Raw genomic sequence first — 21,292 nt, 5'->3', positions numbered from 1 at the left:
CTTTCCAATGAGGAGAAAGGTCAAGGCATGATTAATTCCAATCATTCCCCTTCAAACTGGTAACAAGACAGCATATCTGGCTTCCAGTACAATTTCAAAGTCTAGGCCACTCCAACTGCTGCTGTGATAGATGCAAGCGGCTGCTACAACTTCGTCTTCTTAAGACTTCTTTCATAAATGTTTACATGAATTCGAACAACGCTGCACCAGAATGCACTCGTTAAATAATTGGTTTAGAATCAGGGGAGAAGAATGAATTTCCAGAAAGTTAGCAACTTCGACAAGCAAATATCAGTTCGTTTATAAAAAAGGAGAACCGGTAGTAGATACTAGAGGGTTGCTAATCGTTCAGGCCTTGCTCTCAGAGAGTGTTGTGGCCTTCAAGCAGGCCCATGTTAATAGCGTTGTGGCAAGAGCGTTCTTTCACCCGTGAGGAACTTTGAGACCTTGAAGAAGGCGAACCGATGAAGAACTATGCAAGTTCATATATTGCTCATTCATTCAAATCAAAGACATTAAGTAAAAGTCAATCAAAGCCGATTCCATCAACGCGATATTTGACAAATGATGTCACCCATACAAAACCACAGAAAAACAGACAGGAGGTTGAAATTGTCATGAGCTTAGAAATAAGAACCAATTAAACCACTGCGCGTAACAGATAAAATGCCATTAAATAAAGAGACAACCGCACAAGGACGCTGATGTGAAGGCTGGGAGAGAAAACCTTTTTTAATCGGAAAAGAAATCAAGTGTCAAAAGTGAATACTTTGACAATTTCTATCTCCATTTCTTTCCAACGGACGGATTTTCTCGATAAGCGGAGATTAATTTCGAGAGGTTCGCTCTAAGTGCATAGAATTTTATGGCTGATATCGCTAAACGCCGCTCTAAGCAACCCGTAACCTGCGCAGTAATTAAATGCAAAATTAATCATTTAAAATATTGTAGCAAGTCATTTTTTTTTTGAGATATGAAACTACGCTGCAATTAACCTTGATTTACTTCATTAATATTATTTGTGCGATTACCCTTACATAAAATTGTGGAAAATTTCACTCTAAAACAAAATATAATTAAAGACCCCAAAAATTCGGAAGACAAATCGTTAGATTACCATAAACAGAAACAACAGCTGAGCTCCTCTTAAAGTAAATATGTAACTTGAAACTTACTCTCGACAACAAGACTGATGTTAATCCTCTTCAATTGACCATGGTCGTCCACCTCGCAGCTGTATTTTGTGTTTCTTTCTTGTTCAGTCACGTTAACTCGGAGTCGCACATTAGTGCTGTTTTGCACAACAGCACCATTCCTTCTCCAGACAATACGAGGAGCCGGTCCCCCTCCCGCCGGGCACCACAAAGATGAAGAATGGTTGAGCAGGACGAACTGGATCTTTGCTACAGTATTCAGGTTTGAAGGAGCTAAAGAAAAATTGAAAATATTGAAGTAATTTTTTTTTTGTCTTTTCACGAGCGTGGGATGAAGGAAAAATATCTGAGTTCCAAGGGGAATCGAACCTCCTCAGGTCGGATCTGCACAACGACGATGCCATTACTTAATATTTTTACTCAAGATGCCAGCAGAAATTTCTTCAAATTAAACATTGAACATTCCTACCTGTTTTATGCATTAATTTTCCCTCATATCTTGGACCCCACGCAAGCCGGTATTTATGCTGAGGTGAGAATCTTAACCACATGTTATGTCCACTGGATCGCAGGGTAAAATGAGGAGTACGCCTTCCACAAAATACACCCAGTAGATTGGCAGACTGATTATAACCATCACGGATCTCAAGATACTCCTCCTCAGCACAAGGTGCTCCAGGGAACGATGGGTGCTTGTAGATGCCAAATCTTATTTCCACATATTGCCCTTTCTCCACTTGAAGGAGCTTGGTTGTACCAAAGTTTTCGATGTTTATCCTGGGGTAAACTTCTGTGATTATTGCAACTATTATAAAGAACATAATTTCATAGAATAAAAAGTGAACACACTTTGTACAATGAGTTAACTGATGACTGTCTATCTCGTTTTAAAGCCTCTCTTATCATGTACGTAAACGATAATGTAAAATCTTCATAAACTTTGAGATTAGCTTCATAGACTTTTCCTGTATTTTTCTAGAGCACCTGTAATATGAGAGGAATCTATTTATCATAAATCAGTGACTAAGTCAAACTCCTACATCAGTAGTTAACAACCGATTCATTATGGGCCATTCTGATTATCTATGTGGTAAGCATGGATTTCGCACATGATCTTCACACAACTGCGATGTTCTTGTTAAGAACTGTCTTACATGCCGTGGTAAGGTTTTGATGACTTCCGCCCTCAAAAAAGTTTATACTGCCGAGCCTGCAATGCTCATCCGTAAAATCACGTGATTTGCTTGAAATTTTACCAAGACTTTAAAATTACGCTCGAGATTACCCTTAGTAGCGGTAACATCTTCGGCCCTTTGGATCATGTGTATTTTCCACAAATTATAACTGATTTATGAAGAATATGAATTCCTCAAAACTATATATTACAGTATTATTACTTTACCGGTGTTAATTAAAAAGGAGGAACCGCTAAAAATGCATCAAGAATATAAAAACAAAACAAAACAAAACGAAACAAAATTAAACAAACAAAGAAAAAAACAGAAATTATCAACGTATACAATTAGAGCCAATGAATTTCACAGATTTTTCCCTCAATTATTCTGCTTTTAGATAATGTTAATGATTTTCCTTGGTTCCATAAGTTTACGTGCACATACAGACAGAATACTCGCCTCAAACATCGCTTATTCGTTGATATTCTGCCGATAGAATTGATCCCAGCCTACCCCCGGCAAATCACGTTTGTGTTTGCCTTGAAATGTTCTAATACCCAAACTACAGTTATGCGTCTCATGCTCGTTCGTGAAAGCTACAGGTGTCTTTTACAAACAAGCGCAACCGACTTACCCAAAACAACAGTGAAAGTCCACATGGTGTTGATAGACATCTTTCCTGGAAAAAGAAAACAAATGAGTATTAAAATTCAAAGCTACCTTAACTGTAGGACTCTCCTCGGCACCTTAACTGTAGGACTCTCCTCGGTACCTTAACTGTAGGACTCTCCTCGGCACCTTAACTGTAGGACTCTCCTCGGTACCTTAACTGTAGGACTCTCCTCGGCACCTTAACTGTAGGACTCTCCTCGGCACCTTAACTGTAGGACTCTCCTCGGTACCTTAACTGTAGGACTCTCCTCGGCACCTTAACTGTAGGACTCTCCTCGGTACCTTAACTGTAGGACTCTCCTCGGTACCTTAACTGTAGGACTCTCCTCGGTACCTTAACTGTAGGACTCTCCTCGGCACCTAAACTGTAGGACTCTCCTCGGTACCTTAACTGTAGGACTCTCCTCGGTACCTTAACTGTAGGACTCTCCTCGGCACCTTAACTGTAGGACTCTCCTCGGCACCTTAACTGTAGGACTCTCCTCGGTACCTTAACTGTAGGACTCTCCTCGGCACCTTAACTGTAGGACTCTCCTCGGCACCTTAACTGTAGGACTCTCCTCGGCACCTTAACTGTAGGACTCTCCTCGGCACCTTAACTGTAGGACTCTCCTCGGCACATTAACTGTAGGACTCTCCTCGGCACCTTAACTGTAGGACTCTCCTCGGTACCTTAACTGTAGGACTCTCCTCGGCACCTTAACTGTAGGACTCTCCTCGGCACCTTAACTGTAGGACTCTCCTCGGTACCTTAACTGTAGGACTCTCCTCGGCACCTTAACTGTAGGACTCTCCTCGGCACCTTAGTACATCTATACGCTGTCTATGTTGCGGTTCAGCGTCACCTTCGCTTCAATCTTACTTTCTTCGTCTCGTAATTGAACCAGGACATTTATGCCTTAACGACAAAGCGTTCCTTTAGTCACTATGGCTATAAATATGCTGAGAATGTTCGCGCTATTCTACCCATCGGAGCACCCAAACACCCTTCGCCAAACTTTTGAATGAATCAGCGAACTAATTTCTAACTTACACTATTTCAGCCGCTTACATCACATGTTCAAAATGACACTGTGTAGGTTAGTTGATACTCCTGCAATAAAAATTGTTCGCTTAAAATTTATAATTCTGTTTCTAAACATTTCTTGTAATTAAAGGCTTCTAGCAACATCCGGCACATTTTCGTGGACTACTATTTTACTATCGTTTTGATACTCTCGGTGATAGAAGAAAACGTTCAGTCAAATCTATCTCAATTCTAGAAGTCTAGGTAGCTTTCTTTGTAATTCAGTTGCGTTGAATGCTGAGTAATAATTTAAACACGAGAATTGCAGACTCGTAGTCGTCACAATTTTACATAGAGGTCAGTTGCTCAGACGACGACGCATGACGTTTCGCTCTTCTATCATAGTTTTTTTTTCCCTCTTATTTTTCTTCGGCAGTGCAGCATAATATCTACTTGAATCGTTTTCAGTAACAGAGTTATAACAAAAAACTGCAAGATTACCTGAACGAGGATTGTTCCTTTCTCCGCTGAAGTGTTTTTATGCCACAGTCGCTTTTACTAACACAACAAATATTTTATCCGCGTACGTATACATCAATAAAACCTTAACAGATGTTTGAAGCTGGTAGGGTTATACGTAAGCTACTAGCGGAGGGGCTCGACACATATCTATCTTACATAGCTCCTGAAGAGGAGTTTTTCAGCGCGTTCAATCAAGATGAAATGAGAAAAGAAGAGAAAAACAGAGCTCGCGCTAGTTGCGGCAAAATAATTGCGTGAGTAATTTTCCGAGGGGAATATCTACCATAAAATGAAGTCAGCCTCTAGCCTCTCTAGTTATATTATCTTTCTTGTACGAGTTTTCAGAAGTGTCTTCAGCTTTTATAATTAGGATTCTAAATGCCTTACTTTTACTTTGGAAAGGAAGTTTTAACACACGCCGATACTTCATCCTCTTCTGTGCATGGAAAATGACATACCTTCGACTTCGTAAACAGAAAATCGATTGTAAGATTTAATGTCTAAAGTTAAGTGCATTTGCTCAAAATTGTTATAAGGGTAACATATCTTAATCTGTATTAAAGAAAATAAGCACCTAAGCACCATTTGTTATTGATTAGCTGGATTACCTTGTTGGTACTTATTTTCGGGGATCTTCAACCTCGTTCCCAGGGCCTTTTTCCTTTGTTGGGGGTGGGGCAGGACGAGGTTGGGGATCTGTAATTTTGCGTTTTTTCGCGTCTGTAAATAAATCACTCAAGTAAAGACCGCGCATGAAAAAACCGTCGCAGAATATAAAGAAGCGAAATTTAATCCTCTGTGGAGAATTGAAATCGCAGACAAAAAATATTATCAAAACTTGAAATAAACAGCATGTACAGGATATGTGTCAACAAATACACAAATTATTAACTGTTCTTAGCTGGTAACCTCCATTTTCTATCTTCTGTTGTCAAGTGAGGTTAATTTGCAAAGATTTGGCTTATAGAACAGAGAATCCAGTAATCATCTTTGTTAAATGTTGAGACATTTTGCAAAATGAAATGATTTGGAACTACTTCAGTTGCGAAATTTAATACCTTTTTTATATTTTCCTATTGAAAAAGCGTTTATAAAACCCCGCGAAGTATTCTTTTGCCAAAATCGCGAAACTAAGTACCCGAGAAATTGTAAAGAAAAGTACTCGTGAAATCAAGTAAGATGAAGATCATTGGGGATATTCACAATTTTTCTTTTTACCCGAAGATTGTGGTAGACCATAAACTGAAGATATCACTGAAATGTTTTATTTTACTTTCTCTCCAACCGAAGAACCTAACGCAAAACATATTATCGTTCGCCTAACGTTTTCATGATTGATCAGCTTACGGGACGTTTCATATGGAAAACAGGCTTATTAAGGAGTTTAAGTAATTCAACATGGACCCATAGCTTACGTATGCACACACGTGTGTGTTTAATCAAGTGAACGCAAGGGAACTGAATGAGGAATTTTAGGAGGAAATGGTTGTCTCAGCTGGGGTTGTCCTGGTTTAAGTGGCATCAAGGCTTTCAGTGTAGTTCTGTACCTCTTATAGAGTAGAAATATTGGTAAACTGTGAATCTTTCCCAGAATTGTACAGTGCCATCTTCAATGGCTGGGGCGGTTACACGGGTGGCTCGGGTGGTTCAGTCCAACCCCCTAAATTTTCCCTCAAAATGTTGGAAATCATGTTTCCGAAGACCTAATTTTCAAAATCTCCCGGGAGAGCATGCCCTCGGACAATTCTCCGAATCCCCCTTGACTTAATCCTGGATCCGCCGCTAAATGGGAGACCATCTCAGTCATGAAAGAACAGATATACTACAAAGTCACAACTGAAGAAAGCCAGAGAAGCTCTGTCATAAGCATAAGTAACCTAGACTTGTAAATTATAATCAGAACTCTTGGAGCAAAACCAAATTGTTTAACAGAAATCAATATATTTAAAAAGCCCACACAGATGTTTAAAGCTGGTATTTGATTTTTGCGCAAACAACTGATAAACATAAAGTCTGTTTTATTTTTAATTCATTTGAGGGAGCTTTTACATCCAAAGCGTTTTTTTCTTTTATCGACAAGCACAAGTAGCCTTAAAAAATTTAACCGGTAAGCTGAATATGTAACTGTTTCGAAGAAGATAAACTAAGTTAAAGGTCAACCCGTTTTAGTTGCTAGCCACAAGAATGCTTATTTCCACCCAGCATAATCCTAAAAATTAATCTAGCTCTCAAATATATTATTTTTGGTTCTTGAAAGTTTTAACATTTTTCACGGTAAGACATTTCGCAGTTCAGTTTGCTACCAATGCAAATACTCCTAATTTATAAGTGCTATCAAGAGGCCGTTATCTCTGGAATTAATATTCAAAACTGTAGTAAACTGAATAGTCAATCATACTTTTACTTCCACATGTTTTGTGAGTATTTGAATAACAAAGGATTTTGCGATCATAATTAAATATTTGGGAAGAACTTGTCAAAGATGTCAATGGAACATTTCATTTTTCTCAGTATTCATTTACAAACTTTGTAAACACAGCTCAATGGTTTATTCTTTTCAATTTGTCAGACTAAAAAAAAAACAGCTCAAGACGTTTTTCCTGTACAATAAGCAATTAATTCTCACACATTAGATCATACGTAGCCAGCAAAACCGGCGTTTTGTTTTACGTTTGCAGGCGAAAAGAGACTATCGCGAGGCGGGCACGAAGTGCGAGTCGTCACGCGTGAGGAGAGGAGCGCGAAAACGTTCTCGCCTGTGCTCACGCTATTATTCAAGCTCTTACGCCCCCAGACACACCTCCGATCACCAACCAATAGCAGCGCTCAAAAAAATGGGGGATGGCCTTTTTTGCAGGCCGCACCTGGGGCCAATATGAGAACGACCACTGGTGAGATCGTCCCACGGTTCAACAAGGATTGAGATGTAGGATATGGATGACAAATCATAGTAAAACTGCCACGAAGACATATGCCACCCACTCAACATAAGGAAAATACTTGTAGATTCTACTCTGAATTCGCTCGAAAAAGATTGGTACGCGTGTTGTCGTAGTGTATCGTGGAAAAGTCTTGCATATCAAATGTTTGGCATCAGTAAGGAAAAAAGTGGTATCCGGATAACTAAGGTCTACCAAGGCAGCCCTACTAATCACGTGGGCATTTATTAAGTAACAAATAACATCTTTATCACGAGACATTTGTAATCCCCTAATTTGATTTTAAGTTCAAGTATTTCTATTAAAATCAATCAGCGAACTTGTACCATCTTCTATACTTTTGACGTAGGTTATATGTCGCTAGTCTACGTGTGGTAAGATTTACCAGATGGTTGTCCAGCGTTTAAGGTAAACAATCTCCGAAAAGCGGTTGGCTGAGGTGGAACTTCACTATGTAAGCTCCTGCAACTCAACGCCAGTTTCCTTGCAGGGACTGAGTTTTTGCGTCGTGAATTATGCAACTTTAAACCTATTTTCCATGTTTGGTGACCTGCTCTGTAGAGAAACGCACTCGAAATAATAAGCTGATAGAATTGCATCTCGTTGTTTTGTATTGTATTGTATTGTTGTATTGTATTGCAGATACCGAATGTGTTTGCTCGAGGAAAATATATTCCGTGCCGTGCAATGATCGCCCTTGATTTTTTTCGGCGGGAAAATTAGAGACGGCAGGGACTGCGAAGTAAACATTTCTATGAACTGCTGCTGCCCAACTAACCGCGGAATATGCAAGGTCTTCTTCCCAAGAATAGATGTTCTTGATTGGCTGCATTGCTATTGCAGGACGAAATATTACATACAAGTGATGATTTAAGAATGGGATTTGAATCCAGTAATAATAATAATAATAATAATAATAATAATAATAATAATAACAAGTCTTCATTAAGCACTCTAACCAACAAACATGTTTAGTTATAATGATATGAACTTAAGCAAATATAAAACTAATTAACTAACTAGATAACTAACTAACAAGAGAACAAGCATCTATTAACAGAAGTCCTCTTGAAACGTTCAGTTCTGACAAGCGGGAGAATATAATTATGGTGCCTCTTACGTACCGTAACTATTGGTCGCCCTGGTGGCAAAAGGTCATCTAAAGCTGTTGTAAATCGCTGTCGGTGATCTTGGCCCATAGCTTCTTATCTTTTACAGTAATAATATTTTCTTAAAAAGGGTGAGAAACTGGATAAGGGTTGAAACGTAGCACGCACGGCGCAACTGTAACACTATCCCATCTACCTTCCTCTGACCCATTCTCATCCTGGTTTTTCATATTCAGATGTTTTTCTCTTCCTTATTTCGCGAAAAAAATTGCTTGGTTTCGGTTGTTTATTTGATTTCAAAGCTTTTTAAACTTTCACTGGAATGAAATGACTTCTTGACAATTATATCTTAATGTATGATGTAGCATCACAGCCCCTGGTTAGCTCAATGGAAGAGCGCTTGACGGATGTGCGGGAGGTCGGGGGTTCGAGCTCCGGTCGGACCAACACACAAGGTCATAAAATAATTGAGAAGAATATGCTGCCTTTCTCTATCAAGAAATGGTTTAGATATTCTAGTCTTCTCGGATAGGGAGGAATAAATGGAGGTCCCGTCTCCTGCAGGGCTAGAGGTAGGAGACGTTAATTTCCCACGACCGAGATTACTGTGTGGTGGATGTCCTCCCCTGGGGTGGGATGGGTGGGTTGTTGTCTTGCGTTTCATACATGAGCCTCTGGCTCGGGCAATATGGGCAACCATGCCCCACGTTAAGACATTAAACTTTGATTACTATTACTTTTACTGTGCTGATATTGTTACGTATGTATGGTAATCAAAGCCGTTAAAGCCGAAATGATTCTGCAGATATTAATAGACCACATGTCATTTTAAAATCAGTTAAGTGATAATGTTAACGAATGCAGTTTGACTGATTCAGAAGGACAGAAATTTAGAACGTCAAAAACACAGACTCAACGGCAGACTCACTCAATATATCTATACGTGTCTCCTCTAGAACAAAAACCACCGCAACTCGCCAATTTGCAATTCAAGTTGTATTTTTAGCTGCGCAAGAACAATGTCTGCCAGAGAGGGCATTAAATTGTTTTTCTTCCGTCCATGACGACCTAGCTGATCCCGCGGTACGCTTCACCTTTAGCGTCTTCATTTACTGAAAGGCGACGTCATCAGCCTCCGTGTGATGGAACGAGGCGTCTTCCACAGAAAGCAAAAAGCTCGAACGACTTAATAGCTACTTTAAATAAATTTTTCAGAAGATTCTCCCTTCAATGGACATTATGGAGAAATAGGGCATGTTACCCTTCTACGGGCCGCCTCAGCTGCTCTTAAGGTTTTCAAAACAGCTTGCATCCATTTTACGAGCACTGAGACCGGCTGTAGGGGAAAAGAAAGACGTAAATACATTACAAGATAAAACAAAACAAAACAAAATAACAACAACACGTAAAGTTAAATATATAAAGTAACCTTCCCAGCACGAAAACGAACAGAAACGATGTGATGAAATCCGTTTTACACAAACGCCCCAGCCGGACCAACACTCAAGGTCTTAAAATAACTGAGGAGAATGTGCTAGCTACCTTTCTATAATATCAGGAAATGGATAGACATTCTAGTCTTCTCGGGTAAGGACGAATAAACCGTAGGTCCCGTCTCCTGCATTTATTAATTAGTTAGTTTGGTTAGGCAGGGGACGTTAAAGAACCCACTCACAAGATTGCGGTGATGTGGTCTGGCCTGTTTACTGAGAATTTGGGGTTAGGTGTCAATTGGGACGAAAGCTCTGTTCCTTTCTCTCCTGCCATTCCCGTGGCGAATAAATTAAATCAAATTAAAATTAAAAATCAAATAAGTAGAAATAACATGGCCTTGGTGTAAAATTAAAAGAAACCACACAAACTACATGTCACTCACAAAACTGTAAACTTTTCTAGAGACCCCAGGGCTGTGGGTGAATCTGAAGTGATTATTCAAGAAGCCTGACTGTCAATGAACCCTTTACAATCCAGCATTAGTATTCATGGTATTCTCCACGCTGTTCTCTTTACATTTCCTATCAAACTGACAAGGAGAATTTGTTTGCCGAGCAGGAGTTTGTTGGATTGGTGATTAGAATTTCCTTGATTCTCATTGGACCTTCACTTTTGATTTCAGGGTGATACTGTAAGGACAAATTAGAACCCAGTCCCCCTCAGGGGTTTAACGGTCAAAACAATTTAGAGAGGCTCCTTCATTTTCACATTTAGAAAATGACGGAAAAAGTCATAAAATAATAATCAGACTGCTTGGAAGGTGTAAGTAAGCACAAATCAAACATTGTATAGGAAGTATGATCATTTTTTGGTCAGGTTGAACAAGGACAAGAATAAAGAGAAAAGTATTGTCAGCGATAAACACAGATGATGCCATCATTAGTAAACTTGGAAAGAAATTAGCGGACCTAAATTTGTTAATTAATTCAGTTGCAGCTGAAGCATACATGTGAGTCAGTAAGTTAGTTATTAAACACATGTCATGGTTTTTTCAATTGTTTTGCACTGGTACAATTGAAAATCATTTCTTCAGCTGACTACTTGCATACTCTTTCACCACCATTTCAGCAAGAGTTATTCAAGGCTTGATGTTCATGACCATGTTAAGGATTTCCACAATTTTTAAAGGAAATTAATTAAATTAATGATCTTTTCTGAGATTTTAAACTTACTTGAGCCCTTTTTAAATGGTTCCAAAGGTTGATCTTCAAAGAAATCACAGACAAGTGCCACCAAATCATCTATTATTTACTAACTGATAAATTGTGTCATCTACTATAAAAAGAAAAAAAAACATAACAAATGAACAAACAAAACAGAAAGAAAAAATGCGTGAGTGAAAGGAATTCAATTTTTCAGATCCTTTTCAGCAAATGGTGACATTAACAAGTTGTTCAGTTATTACGGAAGACATAATTTTAATGAAATAAATTTCATTTGACATGCAGAAGAAATTCAACCCAAGAAATGATCCTCACAAGTAAACTGCAATTTATTTTAAAGCAATTGAAGAAAATAAACCAGAAAAATTCATGCTTTGAAAAGATTTGAACCCGGCTGCCTCCATGATACTAGTTGGGCAGTCTACTACCAACTGTCAGCTACAAAGCCACATGCTGATTGGCAAAATTTAGAGGAAAATCTGATCATAGTATTTAATAAATAACTCAATTTGAGCTGCAGATGAAAATGAAGCAATGCACCAACACATACTGAAAAATGTAATAGCCCTTGTGAACTGAATTCCCAGTTTTCTGGGAATTCCAGGGAATTCTCAAAAATTCCCAACAATGCAATAAGCTCTGATTTGAAAAGCTTGGAATGACTGGGAATTTCTGGGAAAGGAAGGTTCCAGTTTTGTGAGGACTTGAAATTCCTAGGAATTACAAGGAATTCTCAGCTATACAAACTACTTATAAGTTAAGAAGGGTGGAGTTCTTGGGAATTTCTGCATCCAAATAATTCCAAGAAATTCTCAACACCGGGAACCTGAAGGTTTTAGGACAAGAACTAATTTTGGAGGCTTAAAACTTTGGTTCAATAAAACGTATGCCTTAATATACCAAGAGATATGTTACATAATTATATGTATATGTTTATCATGAGATTTATTTTTCAAACTACCGTAAGTCTTTGCAAATCTTAACATTAGTAAGCATTTTTTCATGAAGCAGCCGTTGATTAAATTGTCAATTAATCCAATGTACTCATATCACAGATTTGCTTTCTAACCTTTAAGGCCTCGTGGATTCCATGATCATAAAAGTTTTTATTGTGATGCAAAATGTCTCATCTCCACATGTGCTAAAATCATAAAACATAAACATAATCATACACAAAGGAACACTTCAATATGTGCACATCCATTTGCAGGTGAGAATCTCAACACAGGTCGCCCAAGCTCTGCCACAGGCTCTTTCACAGTGGATTATTAAAGAGTTTGTCTAGTAGTTTAGTTGGGCTTGCTTTTGAGCTCCGTAAAATGTAAAGTTGTGTGAAATAATCAAAGAAAAAAGTCTTAACCTTCATAGAGAGCACAGACTACTCTCTATGAAGGTAAGACAATTTTCTTTGATTTATTTCACACAACTTTACATTTACGGAGCTCAAAAGCAAGTCCAACTAAACCACTATACAAACTCTTTAATAATCCACTGTGAAATAGCCTGTGGCAGAGCTCGGGCCACCTATGCCTTCTCTTGTACAAATGTTTCTTCGTTATGAGACGTACTTGACTCCTTTGGCACCACTCAGCTGGTTCAGTGGAAACGAAAGACTAAGGAATCGAGATGGCTGTGTTGGAACATGTTGCTGAACGATTGTTGCTGTCAAACTTTGTTGATTTGGGTACACTACTACTACTACTGGTACACTGTGATCATCTAGGTATCTCTTATACTTTCTGAGGTTATCCTAGTTTATCAATTACTGAATTGTATTTATTGCGTTTTATGTATTTATCTTATTCTCCATAACTATTTCATTTCATTTATTTATTTATTTTGTCGGATATATTAGCATTTTTTTTTTTTTTTGCTATTTTAAATTCGAGATGAAATAAAGGCTTGTTGTTGTTGTTGTTGTATTAAAATTTGTGATTGGCTTGCTATGTTGTTTCTCACCTTTTGCCGTAAACACAACTCAAGTGGGTTTCGAGCCTTTGTTTCCTCGACAACTTTTGGCCACAAATCGTGGATTTGTAGTACGTTCGATTCTTGTCGATTATTTTTACATAGAGTGAGTTCACATCGTTATTTATATCATCGTCAAAACATGGATCCAAGGTTAATCCATCGTCCAAAAGCAAAGAACTGGTCAGGGAAATCAAAATGATGTTTCGGGCTTCTCTTGAGACCGCAATCGGGCAAGCCAGTGGATTCCCTTTACTAGCCAATGACAGTTCCCAAAATATCCACGTGATCATGCCCGTGATCTGAAACAAAGAAAATTCCGTTTGGCGCTCATCTTTGAATGTACTTTTCATCCGTTGATCGCTTGTGCGTGAAGTTATTTCATTTCTTCAATGTTTTGCATCTCTAAAGATGGGTTTTTAGCGTTGTTTAACGTGAAGACGAAAACAGCGTAAGTATTGTAAATGAAAAGCAAGTCGTTGGCGCCCTGGAGTTAAAAGAAGGGACTACAGTAGACATATCATGACTACCTGGTACGTACAAACAAGGATCGAGCGGCCATTTATAAAGCCACGATTTTGAAAGTTTGTGGTGAGTACAAATTGCGATGTTCGGTTCGTGATCAAAAATCGAATCGGTCACTTGCATGCTAGCTTACGCTTTACAATGAAATAAATCTATCAGTAAACTAAAGGTTCCAGGGTTATTTTAGTCACGTTTGACAAGCTGCGAGCCCAGCAAAAACAAACAGCTACTAAGTCTGCAGTTTAGGATTACTTCATTACAATTTATTGTTACAGTTACAACAAGATTATAATTAAAAAATAAATTATTTAGCTGCAATGAAGCCCATTACTTCCAAGAGTGTTAAGTAAAAATTGATTAGAAATCTTTGAATTTCAATTTGCAGAACGACCAAAAACAAACATGAAAATGCTGCTTGACAGCTTACATTTGAATGTTAACGCACAAGTGTTTTGTCCAAAGAAGTTGCAACCGCATAAAATGAAGTCAAAGCCTGCCTCTGGGAGGAAAGGGTTAAATACCATTTGGATCATCATCCAAAATTAAATGATTCAAATACAGACATTTTTTGACTGATAGTATTCATTGCAATAAACGTAATTCAAGTTATTGTACTTCATGCAAAAGAATCAACAGATTTTATTTACAATTTATGTCAAACTAAATTTAATGTTTTATTGAGACTATTTTAGATAAGTAGCTATAATATTAGAAAGGATAATTTCATGAAGTTTTCAAGAAAAGACAAAGAAATCAAATTCCATCCTAATATTACTACATGTTGATGTTAATATACCATAGGAAATATTTTACATGTTAAACTTAAAGCATGAAAATAAATTTAATTGATTGCTTGAATTTTATTTGGGAGCTTATGCATGTACTTATTTTATATTAGTTGCCTCAAGGTTTTCCTAAAATTCCCAGTAATTCTTAAATATTCCTTTTCACCCCAAAATGTAACATTCACATTTGTATACATGTACTGTGCTGAAAACAATATTGTTAGTAGTGCATAACAGTATAAAACTGCTGGTTAAATAGCCCAGGGCTTATACACCTTTGCAAGGGGTTTTAGGAGGGCTTATAAACAAATGGCCTTACAAACACACCTGTAATGTAGATATCTGATGGGGCTTAAATTAACCGGAACAGAAAGAGAAATTTGAAACAAGCTATGGCAGCTCTAATCATAACATGTTTTTGCAGCTTAGATTATTGCCTCATTCCAGATACACTTCAGGACTTGATTAAAAATGTAGACATCATTGCAGTCATTAAAATGGACCACTGGGCAATTGTACTTCATTTGCAAGAGTTTGAGGACACTAGAAAAAGGGCCTGGTTTCTAAAAAAATGAACACATCATTTTTGTCATATGAAAAGTTTATTCAATTTATGAAAACGAATCTGGAGATATGAAAAGAAGAAGGAAAAGGATCCTCAGACAAAAGAGTCGCTTGGGATTGGATTAAATATAAGGTTGGCTTTTTTGGATGCAATACTCAAAAGAGCTTACTAGAACTAAGTGAGATAAAGAGAAAAGTCTACACAAGAATTAACTCCAAGTCACTCAGATACAATTTCAATAGAATCCTTGCAAAGAATTTAAAAGTATTCTGGATAAATATAAAACTGAGTCAGAAAAATTTTACAAAGAGAAAGCCAATGGATTAATTGTAAGTTTTAAGGGTGAGATGGCATGAACATGGGGAAAAAAGTACAAAGTATTTTAAAGTCTGGAGAAAAGAAACCAATTACAAGGAAACCTATTAGGGAACTTTGTCTAAACAGAGTTCTAACTATCAACTATGAAAAAAAATAGGCTCATCTTTGAATTATTTTAAAAATCTGTATTAATAGTATTAACAATGAGGAGCAGCATGATTAGTTGGATCACTTTCTTGGTCAAGCTAGCATTCCAGAATTGTCAGAGGAAGAAAAACTAAGTTGTGAAGGACGATTAACTACTGAAGAATGTGCCAAAACACTGGATACTTTTAGAAATGGAAAGACAGTATATGTACAAAATTTTACAAATTATTTTTTGGAGCTGTGTAGGTGAGCTCATGACTGATGCTTTTAATTGCTCTTTTGACTCAGGAGAAATGTAAAATTCAGAAAAACAGGCAACTATCGCATTTATTTATAAAACAGGTAAAGATCAAATGTATTTGGAAAACTGGAGGCTGACTTCATTAGTCAATGCTGACTCCAGGCTTGCTTCTAAGGTCATCAACAGAATCAAAAAAAGTCCTTCCTTGAATAATCCATCATAATCAAGTTCTGACTGGTGCACTATCCCCTCAGGGGTGCCCCAGGGGTCCATCTTGAGCTCCTTGTTTTTTTGTGATATTTATTAATGATCTGCCCCATGCTATTTCTTCTGGGAGTATGGTGGCACTGTATGCAGATGGCTGTTAAGCCTCAAGAGTTATCTAACGTCCATGCGATAAATGAATCATTTCAGGAAGATCTCAAACAATCTGGCTCCTGGGCTAAAACAAAAATCAAATGAGCTTTAATACAAAGAGATGTAGGTTATTGCAGATCACTAAAAAATGATCTCCAATCTCTGCTCCTCTACTACTGGATGGTACTCCCCTTGAAGCTACTACTGAGCTCTCTGATCTTGGTTTACTAACTGATTATAAATTGGCATGGAACTCTCACATAGACAAGATCACCAGCATGGTGAATAAAGTGCTTGGTTTACTCAAAAGAAATTGCAGAGATTTGAGAGATACTTTATTTCTATGCTCATGCAGAACTCTTTATTGTGCCCTGGTTAGGCCTCAACTTGAATATGTCACCCTTCACTGCCAGAAGTATCATGACTTTGGAAAGAGTGTAACATCAGGCTACAAAGTTTACTTTAAAATGTGAAGATGACTACAATATTCGCAACTCTAAGCTTAATCTGCTGTCCTTGGAACGTAGACGATTTCTTTTTGATGTGTTTTTTTTTTTGTAAAGTCTTGAATGGATATGTTGACATTGAGAACTCTTCAACTGTTCAGTTTTACTCTGATACTGCTAGGTACCCTTTCAGACGGAAAGAAGGACTTTAAAGAAGAGTTATGCCCGTACAAACACTTTTAAGTTTAGTTTTTTTAATCGTATTGTTGATATGTGGAATTCACTCCCACTTTCAATTAGATCAGCATCTTGTCTCTCAAGTTTTAAGTGTGGTGTGAGGAACTTCTTGATGAATCCCAATTACACTGTTAAAATTACCAAAAACTCATGGTCACATATTTTAGAATTTTTATATCCGATTTTAATGAACTATATTTATTATAATTATTAAATTATATTTGCAAACTATATATTTAGTTAGGTGGTTTGTCTGTGGATAGGGTCTTGGACCACCCTTATGGCATTTCCTTTGTTATAAGTAATGATTTCATTTTGTTGATTGTCATTAAATTGTAATAAATAATCAGTCTGGTTTTATCAAGGGTAGATTTATTGGAGATGTTGTTTGCTCAATTCTCAACATTATCGATCACTCTGAATTGTTTAAGATACCTGGTATTCTACTGTTTATAGATTTTGAAGAAGCCTTTGACTCTATTGAATGGGATTTTCTTTATTGATCACTAGAGGCCTTCAATTTTGGTCCAACCCTAATAAGATAAATAAAAACATTTAATAAACTCTGGAGTTGTGTTTATAATAATAGCTTATTTTCCAAGCCTCTTAAGTTAGAAAGAGGTGTAAGGCAAGGTAACTCTTTGTCACCCTATTTATTTGTTATGGCAAATGAAATTTTAGTTATATCTCTTAGATCAAATGAGCATGTTAAAGGAATAAAAATCGATAACGATGAAAGTAGAACACTCCTATATGCCAATGATATCACTACTACTCTGGTGAACACCTATTCAGTAGAAATTGTCTTGCAAATCCTGAACAATTTTGAAAAACTGCTTTGGTTTAAAAATGAATAATTTATTTAAGAAACTAAAGTGATATGGATTGGGGCAAATAAGAATTCATTAGCAAAATGTATGGGTCTTGAGTGGTACAGTGGAGTTAAAATGCTAAGAATTCACTTCTCGTGTGATCAAGGAAAGGTCATTGAACAAAATTTTCATGAAAGATTAAGTGACATTCAAAAAATGATCAACCAATCATGAATGGAGTTTGAGGGGTTTGTCCTTGTTTGGCAAAGTGACCATTACAAAATAGTTTCTTATACCAAAGCTGTTAAACATTTTGACAAAAATAAACTGAGAAATATCACCAGTACACTCCCCAGTTTTAGTTGGGGCACACTCAGTCACGTGATGCATTTTGACCAACAGCATTTGAGTTAAGCTACTTTATAAAATATAGTGAATAATGTGTAATTACCACTGAAATACTTAAACAAGGAACAAGAGGAGGTAAATGAATAATGAGAAAAAATGAAAAAAAGTTTTGCCTTGATAAATTGCATTCATTTCAGTACATTTGGAACAGAATTAAATTCGAAACTAACGACCAGAACAAAATTGGAACATAACTAAAAAGAAGTTCAGACCTTCTCCCTGGAGCCCATCTTTTCTCTTAACTCAGTATTACAAATTTTAATGTCTAATTTACAGCAGTAGTGCTTCCACCTTTGTTCTTATTTAAACAAGAGAGGCTTGAGGAGGGCTTTAATATCTGGGGGGTCAGGGAGTTTTAATAACTAAATCTATGCATGTATTTTCTTGTTCACAGGTAGATAGGCCTATAACTGGGGGCCAGGGTTAAACAGTTGCAAGTGGCAGTTTATATTATCCCCTCCTCCTTCCACTAAAGAATATTTATTTTTACCTGCAGGAAGCAGCTTCTTTAACATATAAAAACAAATCCAATATGTTTTCCTTTGCATCCAAACTTTCTCTGCAGGTCATCTCTGTCAGCAGTATTCATTATCACTTCAATCTGCCATTAAAAATATCAGCATTTCATAATCTCATGCTCTATAAAAAAAAAGTCCCTCAGATGACTGGAAGAAGCCACTACATGCATGTACCTTGTTGTTTATTATAATCATGGAGGGGAGTGCTGTACTAGCAACTTAAACATTGAATTCATTAGAATCAATATGAGTTCCCTACATAACTGTGTAACATGAGTGGTGATATTGAGCAACCATGTCACTGCTTTCTCAAACTTTGCTGAATGAATTCGAACTTGCTTTGTTTCTTATTTGGAATAATGGCCGCACGATTTGTTGTGATGCGGTGAGCGACGAAGATGTAAATGCATTTTCCCAACAAAAAGAAGAAGAGAACAACAAAACTAAGGAAAATGCTCTTTGATCTAAACATTATCAATTTATGAGTTTCAATCTTGATACATTTTGTTTCCAGTACGTCAATCTATTATACTGAAGGAGGAATAAATTCATTTTTTCGATTTCCCGCCTCACTTCGTGGCCGATATTAAGGGAAGGAAAAATGGCTTATTCATTTCGAAGGAAGGATTTTGATTGTTTAAACGCCTAAGTTTCTTGGTGTTTATCGTGACTAACGAAGGACAAAAACGAAAACATCAAAGGGTTGGTCCATGTTTGATGTTCAGTCCCTGGACTTGAGGTCACAGCTTTGTCCACCAACCTATTGCTTGGTGATCAGTTCTTTCCACATTTGTTAAAGGATGAGTACGTACTGGTCCTAATAAGATATACATTTCATAGACACTGAATCACAGGCAGCCCAAGCTCACTACGAGAAAAGCGGACGTGACTCTTACCGTGTTGCGTAACGTTATATATTTATAAAGGTTTGTATGGGATGTTATCGGTTTGCCTTAAAAGAGAGAAAAAAATGTCTTGTTTTGAAATAAAATGGGCTCACCTTATTGCCTTGTTGTTTTCTTTGTTGATTCTGAACGTCTCAGGCCATTTTGAAGCGTTCTTTTAGCAGTTGAACACCAACATAGCGCTAAATCGCCGAAAACGCTTCAAAATGGCCTGAGAGGTTCGGAATCAACAAAGAAAACAACAAGGCAATAAGGTGAGCCCATTTTATTTCAAAACAAGACATTTTTTTCTCTCTTTTAAGGCAAACCGATAACATCCCATACAAACCTTTATAAATATATAACGTTACGCAACACGGTAAGAGTCACGTCCGCTTTTCTCGTAGTGAGCTTGGGCTGCCTGTGACCTGTCGAAGTACAAATGACAATTTTCATCCCGGAGGGTGGAAGTTACTTCACACATCCGATGTACAAAGTGACGAGGAGAATACTCTTTTTTGAGAACAGGTTTTCAAATGTAACACAGCTGTCGAACGAACCGCCCTGACTTTACAGTGCGACATCAATTTTTTCAGCACTAATTTCATGGCTGTCCACCATTTTGAATGCGGTTCCCAGGAAACTGGGTCGAGAGGTAGTCACGGCCAATCAGAACTAAGAAATCGCGTTCAAAGAAATCTGTGCTCTTGATTGCAAAATCTGGATTTTGATTTTGAAATTCGGAATTTGGATTTTGCGGTAAAACAAGAAATCCAAACCGAGATACGACGCTGAGAAAACATGGATTTCTATGTCTCACAACTTTTGGGAAATCTAAAGAGGGATTTGCAACTGACTACGGCTGTTCTAGGTGGGGTCTCTATGGGTTCACCGATAGCTGTAAAACGGCAAAGATATCAGCTTTCATGTATTGGCTCTGGAATCTTTTAAAATTGAAATCTACCTTAAGGAAGGATTTTCAACATCGAAATCCGTTGGTGCTTTGCATGTTTTACAAAAAAATCCCAAATCTGGAGTTTCAAATCTAAAAATCCGGATTTCCTGATCGAAAGCACCACGCCGACTCCCCCTTTAGAGCCGTTTTCCCGATATTCCACAAGTATTCGCAGTTATTTTTAACTCTTGAATAGAACTAGGATTATTTTAATAAAGTCATTAACTGAAGGCAGAAAACAAAACGCCTTTGGCTTTTCGAATATCTTATCAAGGTTACCTACGGCTGCAAGTTTCTGTAAAATCGGTTCACTTATGTCTCCACCCTCTGGGACACTTTCTCACCGACAATAACACTTGAAATAATCAAGAGAAAATAATTGTGATTATTTCCTTTAGAAATATTTTAATCATGCCCATGATTCAATTTAATCAACACCTAAAAGTGATGTGAGCAAATAAGATGGGGTAGTTCTATTAAAAAGAACCGATCCAGTTACTACAGACTTACCTCTATATTCACAAATTGTTTATAATAATAATAACTTTTATTTCTATAGCGCTCTTATCCTATGTTCAAGGCGCTTTATAACACTGTGCGGGGTACTTTGTCAGACTGCCTGTGGCAGTTTATAATCAACCAGGGTTTTTTTTTTTTTTTTTACAGTTGCCCCCTCCTCCCAATTCCCAGTAAACAGGCCAGACCACATCACAGTGAACTCGTGATGTGGGTTCTTTAACGTCCCCTACCTAATCAAATTATCTAATTAATAGATGCAAGAGACGGGACCTACGCTTTATTCGTCCAGCGCTCTAACCAATTGAGCTAACCGGGAGGCGGTTTGATGACAACTGTCAAAAGACGAGAATACCGTCTGTTCTTCTTAAAGAAA

General features: G+C 37.4%; 2 protein-coding genes and 1 long non-coding RNA gene across 3 annotated transcripts in view; all 3 read right to left on the bottom strand.

Moving 5' to 3' along the window:
* LOC148742427 (uncharacterized) overlaps positions 1-3,369 on the bottom strand; it is a 186,969-nt gene extending 183,600 nt beyond the window's left edge. Inside the window, exons 1-3 of the mRNA XM_088747416.1 lie at positions 2,964-3,369; positions 1,624-1,959; positions 1,176-1,427 (exon numbers count right to left, since the gene is read on the bottom strand). Coding sequence (XP_088603542.1) covers positions 1,176-1,427; positions 1,624-1,959; positions 2,964-3,003 — 628 coding nt within the window. The 5' untranslated portion in view covers positions 3,004-3,369. The remainder of the gene's footprint in view (positions 1-1,175; positions 1,428-1,623; positions 1,960-2,963) is intronic.
* Positions 3,370-11,253: 7,884 nt separating this feature from the next.
* The window catches only part of LOC148742424 (uncharacterized), a 72,454-nt gene continuing 62,415 nt past the window's right edge, over positions 11,254-21,292 (bottom strand). Inside the window, exon 3 of the mRNA XM_088756003.1 lies at positions 11,254-11,346. The gene's annotated coding sequence lies outside the window, so the exon portion shown is untranslated. The remainder of the gene's footprint in view (positions 11,347-21,292) is intronic.
* LOC148742426 (uncharacterized) lies at positions 12,882-21,287 on the bottom strand. The gene is made up of 3 exons (XR_015999600.1): positions 20,680-21,287; positions 18,534-18,644; positions 12,882-13,504 (listed from the first exon to the last, which is right to left on the bottom strand). It is a non-coding gene; the product is annotated as an uncharacterized LOC148742426 (long non-coding RNA).

This window comes from Stylophora pistillata, chromosome 1, assembly GCF_964205215.1.
Source record: "Stylophora pistillata chromosome 1, jaStyPist1.2, whole genome shotgun sequence".
Classification (NCBI taxonomy): domain Eukaryota; kingdom Metazoa; phylum Cnidaria; class Anthozoa; order Scleractinia; family Pocilloporidae; genus Stylophora; species Stylophora pistillata.
Note: the sequence above shows the minus strand (reverse complement) of the source record. Positions and strands in the feature narration are given on the sequence as shown.